The sequence below is a fragment of the Heliangelus exortis genome, chromosome 22 (assembly GCF_036169615.1).
Source record: "Heliangelus exortis chromosome 22, bHelExo1.hap1, whole genome shotgun sequence".
NCBI classification, from domain to species: domain Eukaryota; kingdom Metazoa; phylum Chordata; class Aves; order Apodiformes; family Trochilidae; genus Heliangelus; species Heliangelus exortis.
In genome coordinates this window covers 9,104,112-9,116,819 of record NC_092443.1, presented here as the reverse complement: position 1 = coordinate 9,116,819, position 12,708 = coordinate 9,104,112, and the positions used below count along the sequence as shown (strand labels likewise).

Here is a 12,708-nt window from a genome sequence, read left to right as displayed (position 1 = left end):
AAGTGAGGATCAGCCTGTAATTGCCTACCTAATACTTGTTATTAGAAACAGGGCTGCAGCAGGAGAGAGGCTACCAGAGTGGTTGGAGAAGTTTATTTGCTCTTAAAAAATACACATAAAATATCTCTTAAGTATTTTGGCTAGGTCAGGAAACAAAATAGTGCTTGTGGTCACCAGTAAGTGGTGTAATTTCCAGTAGTCCCAAGCTCCTGCCTGCACCCTGTGCTCTCCCCCAGGGTGGAAGCTTGGGCAGGGCAGGGGTGGGCTGGGACACTGTCCCCAAGTGGCCAGGGGTCCCCAGGGGTGCCAGCCCTGACTCTGTTTGCTGTGGCTTGTGGGATTAAAGAGGATAAAGTGGTTCTGATCCAGAATGGTCACTGTTAGCATCCCATCCCAGGCCTGCTCAGTGACTGGGATGTGCCCATCAGTGCTGACCTTCACCTGCCCGTGTTTGGGGAAGTCCCACAACAGGTATTAAAAAAGGATTTAGCTTTATACAAGGGAAATTTTGCAGAGCCCGTGAGAGGGGGGTTGGAGGCAGGGGCAGTCCCAGAGCTCTCCTGGGTTTGGGTTTGATTATGGCTGATAACTCTGTGAGAAATGCCAGAGAAGCAGTTCTGAGATTTAGCAGGCAGCAATACTCAGGTGAACAAGGGGAGCTGGGGACAGATAGATTTTATTCATTGCCTGCTATTCATCAGGCAGTTTGCTTTTCTTCTCCAGGTCCATAAACTAGGGCTCAGCCTGGCTTTCTCCAAAGGGAAGACTCCAGGGTGATTTAAATGAAGCTGTTCCCAGCAAAGGAGAACGGTGGAATTTTGCACACTGATTTTTTGTGGGCTGTTTTCTGATCCAGGTTGCTTCACAGCATTGTTAAGGAGATTATTTTTAGGCTTTGGGTTTGGTTTGTCTCCAAAGCACCTGCAAATCTCAGCATGGAGAATTTTCCCCCTTCTCTGCCCAGTTGTTCAAAATGTGGTATCTTTCCAGGCAAATTGATTTGGGGATCTTAATTAAAATATCAAACCTGATATTTTTGTCATTTATGTCAAGAAATGCAATCTCAAAAAAGTTTGTTATGCTGTCCCAAAAACCTTAGAGCAAGATAAACAGATTTCAATGGTACAAACCTAAATGAAAGGTTTCAAGCAAGATAAAAGAGATGTGTGGTGGCTCCAAATAAATCCATTGGAACTTCACAAAGGAAAACCAATGCACAACTTCACAAAAGGAAAACCAAAGGAAAACTTCCAAGTTTTCTAATTGAGTAATTGCCAAGCTGTAATTTCTGCAAAGAATGGTTGGTATTTGCACAGGCAGAAGAAAATGGGATCACAGAGGGGTGATTCCTTAGCATTAGGCTTATTTTTACTTTCAAACCTTTTCCTTTTAGGCAGAGATGCTCCTGCTGCTGGGTCTGAAGTGTTGGCACAGAAAGAAGGCAGTGGCAGCACTGGAGGGATTTTGAATTCATAACATAAAGGGATCATTTCTCTAGGAAGCACTGGAAATAATTCACTTTATGGTCCATTTTGGTCATTACCTGGATAGGAAAAAAAAAAAAAAAATCTTGTCAGGGCATGTTCTTCTTTACCATCCTGTTCAGACTAAAGGATGCCAGGAGATGGTTGCCTGCCAGGCTGTAGGAATCACGGGGCCATGGAGAAAAGGAAGGAAATTCTGATATTTGTCTGGACATTCTTTCTTGTGGGCCATGACAGCTGTTGCTGTAAGGATTCAGGAAGGGTTTGGGAATTAATGCATCAGATTTGTAAAAATGTTTTTGGACAAGCAGAATTGCAGCTTGGATTCCAGACTAAACAAACTGGAGGTTTTTGTAGAAATTGTGTTTTTCCACATTCCTTGTGGAATCAGATACTCACAGTGGATTTGATGTGCCCTTGAAATCTGCACCTGGATGTGTGACCCTTCACACTTAATAATCTCGTGTCACCACTGCTGAGGCTGTGAGAGGTGTTTGGAGCTTCCATTCCCTGTTTCTTTGGATCAGGGATTTATTTTTATATTTTTGCAGGATCCTCCCTATGTGAGCTGTTGCTTTGTGCTGCCTTTTCTTTTCCTTGCTCAAACTTTTACAGTGGCAGTTTTATTTCAAGGGTCATTGGAGAAATCTTCATGAAATGTCATGAAGAGCCTCCCATCCTTCTTTCCTGCCTTTCCAAGCCCTTTGGATGTCACTGGAGACTTCCAGAACGTAACTTTCCTTGTGCTTCTTACTCGCAACCCTTACAAATCATCTCTTTCCAAAAACCACAGTGTTCCCCTTCGTTTTCCAGTCTGTGCAGCCTGACGTGGTGCTGCTCTTTTGTTTCCAGGATACTCAAGGAGGAGATGACCTGGACAAGGATTTCACAGAGGAAACAATCAAGGAATACGATGGGAATTATTACGATAATTATTACGACCGAACGGTCTCTCCCGACATTGGCCCTGGGATGCCTGCTAACCAGGACACCATCTACGAAGGGGTAAGAGAGTTCCTTTGCCATCCAGGGGAATCCTCATTCAAAATGTTTGTTGTCCCATAATTTAGGGAGCAGCACCACAAAACCCAAGCCTCTTGCTTGGATCCATCATCCCTGCCTGTGATGCAGGAGGCGGGGAGGAGCTGCCCCGGTTCTTTCCTACCCCGGCATCACCACTCCTTTGGTCCCAGAAAATCTGAGGATCCCCAGATCCTGCTTGGAGCAGTGATGATGATGATGGTGGTGATGATGGTGATGTCCTCTGTCTGACTGTCTGACTTTGTGTTTCCTTTATGTGCTGCAGATCGGGGGCCCCCGGGGAGAAAAGGGACAGAAGGGGGAACCTGCGATCATTGAGCCGGTAAGGACCTTCTGAGGTTTGGGGTGGTTTGGGCTTTTTTTTCCCCAAGAAAAAAAAAAGGCTCCCAGAGGTATGTTTGGTATGGCTTGGTGCTCTCAATGTTAGGCAAAATTCCCATGGAAGGATTAGTTGGTTCATTTTATAAGCATTGAATATAAAAGACTGTAATTATTAATTTTTTAACTTCAAGGAGCAACCCAAATTGGGAAGGAAGGGCAGAATTTCCCATGAAATCTCTCATTTACCAAAAAAAAAAATAAAAAAAAAAAAAATGAGGCCTTTTAGAATGGAAGCATCAGGCAGTGGGCATGTCCCACCTCCCTGGGGGTTTGGAAGAGCCCTGACCTCAGCAATGAACCCACTTCCCCAGGCACCCACAGCCAGTGGTCAGGTCATACCCTGACCTGAACCTGCAGCTTGGGGCTGGTTTTAATTGTGCAACTAATGAGTTAATATTCACAAATAAAAGGGTTCTCCCTGCACACAGCTGTGGAAGAGGAGAGGTTTGCTTCTCTGCCTGCTCCAGGATCCCACCAGCTTTCCACTTTCAGAGACAACCTGTATTCCTCCAGGAGTGGAACCTGGAACTTTTTCTTTGTGATTCTGCCCTGGCTTGTTTCTTTGAGGTGGTTTTTCTTTCTAAAGAATGGTTAGAAACTGCCTGTACCCTTTTTAGGCTACAAAAAAAAAATAAAATGTGGGTGTCCAACCAAGCACTCCCTTTGGTGAGGATGGAGCTGGTCCTCAGCTGCCCTCACTGGTGTGGAGAAGGGGCCATTGGTCCCTGGTCTGTCCCCAGCTGTGTGTCAGGATGCTGAGATGCTCCCATGCTCCAGGTCCTTGCAGCCACCTCCCCTGAGGGTCAAGCCCAAGCTGACTGAGCACCCCCAACCCAAGGAACCTGATTTTCCTTGGCAGGGAGCCAGGGACAGCACTTCCCACCCCTTGGAGGCCATGATTTTGCTTTTCATTCTCCCTCCCTTTCCCTCTTTGCCTGACATTCTTGCAGAGGAGAAGCTGGGGTGCAGCAGTGGGGGCTTGAAAAACCCAAACGAGTGCCTTAGAAAAACATTTCTGCCTTTCCCTTCCCTCTCTTCCTCTCTCTCCCTTTGCAAACAAAAGGTGGGGGGAGCAATTTGTTTATTGGAGGGGGGGGGGGAAGCTGGGGAGCAGCCGAACCCCACAGAGAGGACAGCAGAACCCCGGCCTGTCCTCCCCAGAACCAATCTGAAATGCTACAAAGCAAACAAAATAGTTAAGTTTAATCATCCAGAAAGAATTTGGCTGCCTTTGCTATTTCAAAACACTGCAGCCATGGATAGCTTTTGCCAGAAAGTAAACAAGACCAAATGCTGCCTTTTCCCTTCCTCTTCAGCAGAAAGAAATTCAGATTTGCTGGGCTATTTAGCACTTTTTTTTTCTTTTTTTTTTTTTTTTTTTTTTTTTTATCTTATGGGAGCTGCAGCAGAGGAGGAATAAAAACCCAAGGCAGAAGTGGGATTCTGTTGGATTTTCTCTCCTTTCCATTTAATTGCCTGCCCTTCAATCCTGGCTCGGTGCTGACGCTCGCTGGAGGCAGCCGGGCAGCACAGGCAGGATGAGGAGGGATGAAGCCAGGGAATGGGGCTGGGACCCCCTGAATCCCACAGTATCCCAGTCCCCAAAGGCACCCAGCTCTCTGTGCCTCCTCTGAGCCCTTTCTGTCCCTCCTAGGTGCTCACACCTCCTTTCAGGCTGCCTTTGGGGCTGGTTTTGTGGTATTAGCTTCACTTCTGAGGAGCAGACAACACAACTGGGTGTTGATGGGATGGAAGCAATGCCCTGTTTTCCCCTGGGACAGTCCCAAATCCATGGTTTACTTGCTTACCCTCAAGGTGATTGCCCTTGGTGGCATCCCCTCACTGGTCCTGGTCCCCAAGCCCTCCCACGTTTCCATCTGCTCCCACTGACAAGCAGTCCTATAAACAGTGGGTTTGTTGTTTTTTTTTTTTTGCTGAGGGTAATCTCCAGATGTCCCTGAAGTTCAAACTCAACATAAACCAACAGATAAAGATGGGAAGATGCCAAGGATGTTTGAGCCTGATTAGCCCAGGCTCTTCCCCCATCCCAAGAAGCATCCCAAGCTCTGGAGCTGCCAGGAGGAGCAGGGCCCCAGAACTCTGCATGCTCAGCCCATGGACCCAAAAAAGTCCTGGAGAGATCTGTGTGTGCCATGGCTCTTTGCACCAGCCCAGAGACAATTACTGCTTTGATTTGGAGCCTTCTACACCCAAACATGCATCTCAGCAAGGATGGACCTTGGGGACAGGGTTGCTGGTACCTCTGGTGTCCTCATCACCTGTCTAAAAAGAAGCCCATGTTTAGGGGATGTCCTTGGGGACACCCAGCATGGCTTGTCCCTTCTTGGTAGCCTCCAAGAGCCCAAAACTGGGGCAATCTGGAAGAATGTTGTGTGGGGCTCAGGCCTGGTTCCCAGCAGGAGGAGAGCAGTGTCCCCAAGGCAGGAGCAAAGCTGCTCTCCAGGGGGGAATTGGGTGAAATCTCTGCCATGAATTCTTTACTGATGAAGAACAACTGCACAGGAGCCTCTGTGATGACAGACAGCAGCAGAAAATGTCCCCTAACACATCCAAAGCCAGCAGAAGCCAGATTTGAAACGAGGTGGTAATGAGTAGGATGGACACTGGGACAGACTAAAAATAGGGCTGGCCACACATTAGTGGTGCAGAACCATGCATCCCACTAACAGGAGCAGGGAGGGGCTGTGGCAGCATGGGTTTGTACCCTATTTTTTGCTCCTCTGGGCTTGGAGATGGTGGCTTTGGGGGCAGGAATGCCTGGATTTTCCTCTAGACATTGCTGATTTGTTCAGCTCAGCCCTGGAGTGGCTGCTGTGGGGTCAATTGAGGCTTCTGGCACTGGACCTGAGCCCAGGAGGCTGCCAAGGGTGACCCAAGAACACTCCCAGCACTTGCTGCTTCTGAGCTGCTCCCATCCGAGCTGCCTGCTGCTTATCTACAGAATTTTCCAGCCTGATTTCATCCCATAGGAGCAATGTCCCTGTTTGCTCCAGAGGATCTGGCAAGTGCTGGGACCTCTTTGCTTGACCAGGGTGCTGTAGGGGACGTGGTCACTGCCCCAGAGGGAAAAGAGCAGTGCTTGATGTGGGGCTCTTCCCAACAAATGGTCCTGATGCCTTCTGGAAAGCATTTGCCAGGTTTGTTGGGAGGTTTCTTTCCTGCCTTTTACATAGCCAGGAAGGAGGGGGAGAAAAAAAAACCAAACAACCCAACCAACCCCAAACTCAATTCTATTGTCTACATGATAGACCTGATTTAAAGTTATGACAAAATATTTAGATTAAAAGGAGTGGAATAATATTATTCTACTGTTTTGCCCACAGAGTGATTTCCCAAGTACACAGAGTAAATCACAGCATGCAGTCTGCTGGGAAAGTAATTTCAGAAAAAACCTTGCAATGTGATTATTAACTTTTTTTTTTTTTTTTTCTTATAAGGCTGTGCCTTACTAATCCCTTCTTTTCCTTCTTCTTGTTTAGGGTATGCTGGTGGAAGGCCCACCTGGTCCTGAAGGCCCAGCAGTAAGTGACATTTTGTCCCCATCTTGCCCTGAAAAGGTGCTGGGGGCACATGGAGGGTCCAGCACAGCACCAAGCAAAGGTTCTATTGCTTCCACATGCCATGCACGTGTTCAGAGAGCTTCAGGGCCCATTTTCTGCTGCAAAAATAAACAGAAAGAGCTCTAGTCCTGTCCCTGCTTGTTGTACAAATGTGTTACAAATAACAGCACATTTTCCTTCAGCAGCTTGTTTATTTTTTATTTTTATTTTTTTCATCTGTGTTTTCTATGCTAGGGCCTTCCAGGACCTCCAGGACCAACTGGACCTGTGGGCTTAATGGGTGATCCTGGGGAAAGAGTGAGTATCTGTGTTTTTCTCCTTTCTGGGTGGAGCTTTGGGGCATTTTGTGTGTGCAAAGTGGGAGTGGGGTGAATCCCTGGAGCCCCAAAACCCTGGGAGAGCAGTCACCTCTGAGCCAGCCTCAAAAGGAGATGAAAATGGGCTACAGGGGGAAAAGGGCTGGAGAACAAACACATTTGGCAGTTTTCTCCAGATTAAAACCAAGGTGAAGGCTGTGACAGACCCTCTGCTCTCTTTTGGCCTCTGGCTGCTGGTTGTGGTGCAGGAACTGGGAAAAACAGGCACTGGGAAAACAGGATAAGGAGCCCTGCAAAATACAGGGGCTGAGGAAAAAAGGAAGTTCAGCAGTGATGCTGCTTGGTCCAGATGTGGTGTGAGTCCTGGTGGAGAGAATTTGGGTTTGTTTGGGTCAGGGATGGTCCCAGTATCACACCAGCTGCAGGGATTTCCTTTTCTATCCCAAACTGTTCCGTGTTCCAAGGTGACTCTTGGGCAGCACCTTGCTTTTTGGATTTTTTTTTTTTTTTTTGGTGGGTTATTGGTCTGTGCCAGTGAGGACTAAGTTCCTGCAGTAACTCAGGTTTGGTGTGTGTGGTTTTGAGGTTACTTTAAATCAGTTTGGTCCCAGGTGGTCACTGCTTTGTGACCTGCAGAAGCCTCCAGGTTCAGGGTGTCTGATCAAAGGCAGCTTCTTCCAAGAACTTTCCTGGACTGTGACCCCAAAGCCCAGAGTTTAGCACCCTGCTTCGGGCAGGGTTGTGTCTATGTTCATTAGTCCTGGCTCCTCACCTGGGATGAGGAATGAGCCACATTTCAGGAGCTGCTGACCTCAGGCTCCTGAGGATCCACAGGCACTGTGGGAGCAGCAATCAGGGTGTTTGGCAACACCAGAATTTACAACCCCCTCCCCACACTGAATCTCTGCAATCACCCACTCCTCACTTGCTGTTGTTTGCTTCCAGTCCAAGCCTAAAACCCTCCCTGGCAGAGGCAGCCAGACAGCCAGGTACCCCAGGTTAGGGATGCACGTAGCTCTCAGCCCTGCATCCAGGTGGGATGCAGGAATTTGCAGGAATTCCATCCAGGAATTTGGGTGGGAGATTCCCCAGGGGAATGCAGAAGAGCAGCTGCTGTCAGGGTGCAGCAGCAGCACAGAGGGGACACGTGGAGCAGCAGCAGTCATCTCGCCTGAGTAAATTCATTGATTTCAGGAGGTTTGTGTGAGCAAAACAAATGGAGCTTGAAGCCTGACACAGTTTCAGTGCCTTGGTGCATCTTGATGCTGGGTGCAGTCAAATGTGCTTGCAAAACAGCTCCTAGTGTGCTGCTGTTTCATCTGGGGCCTGGGGCTCCCAGCAGCCAGGTGTCAGGGCATCCTTGTGGCAATGACCTGGTTTTTTATTTATTTAAGGCTTTTTGTTGTCTTATTGGTCCCTGGGGACTTGGCTTGAAGTCTACTGGCTGCTGTGCTCCTGTGTTCTCCCAGAGCACTGCTGAGAAGACCCCCCCCCCACCTCCTTTACACTTCTGGTGTATTTCTTGCTTTCTGATGGAGCAGTAATAACATTTCTTGTGGTTGTGACATGATTGAGAACGAGAGGCCCTGACTGTGCTCCATCGATCCGTGCCTCCAAGCTCAGAAAGTCAATACCAAGCTGCAGGCTCAGTCCATGGCCAGGAGCCAGGGGAACCTCTTGGAGAGGTTGGTTTAACCCTCAAAACACCAGAGTCCTGGTTCCTCCTGCACTGCTCCAGCAGAAGGACCAAGGGAGGGCTCTGCATCCTTAGAGTGTCAGACCTCAAAGAGGACGGGCAAGGTTCCTGCAGTGCTTTGCACCTTGCAGAGATCTGGGATTACTCAAAAGAGAGCTGTGTGGCTTCACCATGCTCTGGGGGGGGGGGGTTCATCCTGCATGGGTTCTGCAAGTTTCCCAGCTTTCTCTTTGATGAGCTGTTTCTGCTCCAAAGAATTCAGTTGCCTGGCAGGATGGACGCTGACCCTGGCAATGAGGGACTCTGTGTTTCTGTCATTTGTCCAGGCAGATGGAGGCATTTGCTGGCCAGGCTCTTCTTGAAGGGCCACGTGAAGCCAATCAGGAGGAGCCACACTGACCCTTGTGCTGTTGCTCCCACATCCTGCAATAAAAGGCATCATTTCCATCCTAGCTCGGCCGGCACATTCTGCTTTTCTGTGTCCAGAACAGAGTGTGATACAACATACTGTGCATGGAGAAGTGATGAGCTTGCAGAGCCTGGAACTGCAACTCTATTTAAATACTCCTTTTCAATTAGAGCAGCTCCTCTTTTAATTTGTTTATTATTAACCCTGCATCCAGCTTATGAATTTACATGGCACTTCTGTGTCTGCAGCGAGGATGTTTCCTCCGCCCGCGTCTGATAGAAAGACCTTTTATTTGCAATCAGGCAGGTGCACTGAGTTAATATCCCAACAATATTCAGCTATGTTAATATTGGCCAACACTCATTTAGCTCTGTTTTATTCATCATGTCAGTTTGTTCATTTCTCCCAGTTATTTTCAACGTGAGGCTGAGCTTGCGTCAGCGGCAGAGCTGCCGAGCAGCCTGTTGGTGGGAGGCTTCCGAGGACTCATCTGGGTGCTTTGGGATGACTGAGGCAGTGGGAAGAAGAAAATATGGCACTCAGGAGACCAGAGAACTATTTCATGGATACTCCAGACTGGAATGAATTGGGAAAACATTCTCCTTTGATGGGGGTGGGCTGCAGCATTAGAGCAAACTGCAGCTGTACCCCTGTTGGGTGCTGGCAGCCTGGTGTGTCTGGGGGCTTGCAAAGGTTTTCCAAGACCATGTGGGAGTTGCATCCCAATGGATTTATTCCCCCTGAGGATGGTTTTGTATCTCAGAGGTGCAATATGTCCCTAAAGTCCTCATGGGGTTCTGAAGGCTTGACATTTTCAGGGTGCCCTTTTGTCCATCATAGGACAAGTGCTGCCTTACTCAGAAGACCCCAAATACCACCAGAAAGCTCTTCTGTCGCATCATTTTCTGACCAGGGCTGAAAATGGCAGAAAAATCATTTAGGAGAGAGGTGCTTAAAGGAAATTTTGAGGCTGAAACCTGTGGGCTGCTGGCACTGCCCTGGCTGTCAGTGCCTGCCACTCGAGGAGCCTGAGCACTCGGAACACACTGAGGTTTCGGCTTAAACATTCCCTGGAATTATTGTTTTTCCCTGGGATTAAACATTTTCCTTGGAATTATTGCTTTAGTGTTTGCTCTCAGCGTGGTGTTTTAGAGCTCAGCACCAAAGGAAAGTTGGAGTCTCCATCCCTGGGGGATCCCCAGCAAATCTCTTTTTCCTCTATAATGAGGGACAGAGATTCACACCTCCAGCCTGATGTGCTGCCTTTTCTTCATTAATTTCAATTTCCAAAGTGCTCACTGGGTTTGATTTTCCTTCTGTACCATTGCCCCCCCCTGCTCCACCCCACAAGGACCTCACACACCCAAGCCAAAAAAAAAAAAAGGTGTTTGTGTAGAAAAACATCACCTCAACATTTGTCAGGCAGAGTAAACACAGAGAGACAAACAAGCTTGTGTCTGATCCTTTGCAGGCCTGGAGTTAAAGCAGGAGAGAAGGAGAGGGAAGAGAGTTTATTATATAAAATGAGCCTGGTTTAAATTATTTATTGTGCTTCTGCTCCAACAGATGGGACTGCCCTCTGCACCTCAGAGTGGAGTCAGGGACTCTGGTGTCAGCCAGACTGAGTAAACAGCATGAATGTAACATCACCACCTTCTCTTGAAAAATAGATGGGCTGGTGTGTTACCAGGTCCCCCTTTAGTGCTGGATTGATTTTTGGTTTTGGAAGGGCTTTTTTTGGTTGATAAATCAGCTGCTGTGGTGCTGGGAAGAGGGATGGTATTTGGGGCTGGTCCCTGGGGCTGCCAGGTACAGCACAGCCTGAGAGCCCTTCACACCCCTCTTTCCTGCTCCTGGGCTCTCCTTTGGTGCTTGAAACTTTGGCTTGAATGTTTGGGGTTCTTTTGTAAGAGGAAGATGACAAGGGAAATGTTTAGTTGGACATGACATAGAGGGAATGGAAGAAGAAAGGTGAAAAGAAATGGGAAAGACACCCAGAGATGTGCCAGGATCTCTCTGGAAGACACTGAGACCAGGGCAGCACACCCAATGTTTGGTTTGTTTTCAAAATATTCTGATTTGTAGGGACTTTGCTACCTATTTCTCTTTCCCCCTTCTTTTCCCACCCTTATCCACCTCCCTTTGCCTTGTGGGGGTGAGCATGGGATTTTCTGGGGCCAGGGCTGGCTCTTCTCTGTCCCTGTAGTGTGTCCACGTGTGTCTGTGATTTGTGGCAGGGATTTATCTTCACTTTTGTTTGGTGTCTGCAGGGGCTGGAGGGCTTTAGGCAGGCTGAAGAGAACGAGGACTAACCTCAGTTTTTGTTGCATGCCCTTCCTAGAGCTTTGGGGCTCCCCAGATGGATTTATTACTGCTTTGGATTTATTACTCAATAGTGGAGGCTCCAAGAGTCCTCAAGCTTGAGCTGTTGGCCAAGCAGCTCTGAAATGAGCACAAGGGCTCCTCTTGGCATCACTGGGATGGGACCAAGCTGTTTGTCATCCTCATGTGCATGTAGGATTGCTGGAAATTTGGGTTAATTTAAGCTAACTGCCAGGTCCCCAGTTGGGAATCCAAATAACCTATGGGCTGTTGTAGGAAAATTGGCCATCTTTGATTATTTATGGCTTCATCAATTGATCTTTTACTGCTTGCTCCCTTCTTTAGTGCAAGTTAAGGATACTCAACTGCTGTTCATCAGCCCAGCTCCACTGAGATCCTCAGAGTTGTGCTGATTTACAGCTGCTGACAGGATCACTCTGTTTTAGATGGAAGTAGCCTCATAGGACTGAAAAAAAAACCAGATGAGAGAAAAACTGAATGACCCAGATGATTGAACATGTAGAGAAATGTATTTATCTTTGCCCATTTCTATCTCACTGAGGGCTGGAATGTCATCTCCTTTTTAAAATAGGTTTTAACAAACCCAACTAAACATTGATTACATTAACTTGGAAACTGCAGAGACTTTTATTACTCACTTGAAAATTGCATATGGCAAACCCTGGAAAGATGGGGGCCAGGATGTGAGAAGAGGGAATTCCAAATGTGCTTCCACAATATTTGCCATAGCCTTGGGATGCCCACACACACACTCAGTGTCTGTCTGTCTGTCAAGACAGGGAGCCTTTTGTATTGTGACATATACCTTTAGAGCCACTGCTACTTATGAATGGACATGACTAAAAAGATGATATAAATTTTTATTTCTTCTTCTTGTAGGGACCACCTGGTCGCCCAGGTCTCCCAGGAGCAGATGGTTTGCCAGGACCACCAGGGACAATGCTTATGTTGCCAGTGAGTACAAGTATAACTAAAAAAGCATTTAAATAATTGGGGTTCTTGGCTTTGCTGCTGCTTAGTGCCTGTTTGTGCAGAAGTCTCCCATCTTTTTTACACCATGGATACATTTTCCTCGGTGTAAATGACAGATTGGGATGGTTCCCTTGTAAATTTACTTTTTGCAAATCACTGTAACATTTTCAAGGGTCAAAACCACAGCAGAGCTAAGTGAAAAGTTAGAGAAGTGATGAATCAGCTGCAGTGTTTCTGGCTGAGCATGGTGTTGGGGAGTCATGGAGAAGCTGAAAGCTGAAGGAAAGTCGTAAAAACTGAATATACCTCAAAAGGGCCCAAGTTCCAGGTAGAAACCTCTCTCCTGCATGAGGGACCTCTTTATAGCTCTTCAAAGCAGGTGCCAAAGTTGTAAGCACCTGACTGAACAACTCTTTTCTGATAACCAGTGGTTAATTTGGATTTTTTGCTCCTCCATGAAGTCCCAGCTCAGCCTTCTTCGTTC

The 12,708-nt window shown here is 47.5% G+C and overlaps 1 protein-coding gene across 3 annotated transcripts in view; it reads left to right on the top strand.

The window, feature by feature from the left end:
- The window catches only part of COL5A1 (collagen type V alpha 1 chain), a 143,135-nt gene that overhangs the window by 73,270 nt on the left and 57,157 nt on the right, over window positions 1-12,708 (top strand). For all 3 annotated transcript variants that reach the window (XM_071765701.1, XM_071765703.1, XM_071765702.1), the window contains exons 8-12: window positions 2,337-2,489; window positions 2,791-2,847; window positions 6,407-6,448; window positions 6,722-6,784; window positions 12,132-12,206. In XM_071765701.1, the coding sequence (XP_071621802.1) occupies window positions 2,337-2,489; window positions 2,791-2,847; window positions 6,407-6,448; window positions 6,722-6,784; window positions 12,132-12,206 (390 nt within the window). The remainder of the gene's footprint in view (window positions 1-2,336; window positions 2,490-2,790; window positions 2,848-6,406; window positions 6,449-6,721; window positions 6,785-12,131; window positions 12,207-12,708) is intronic.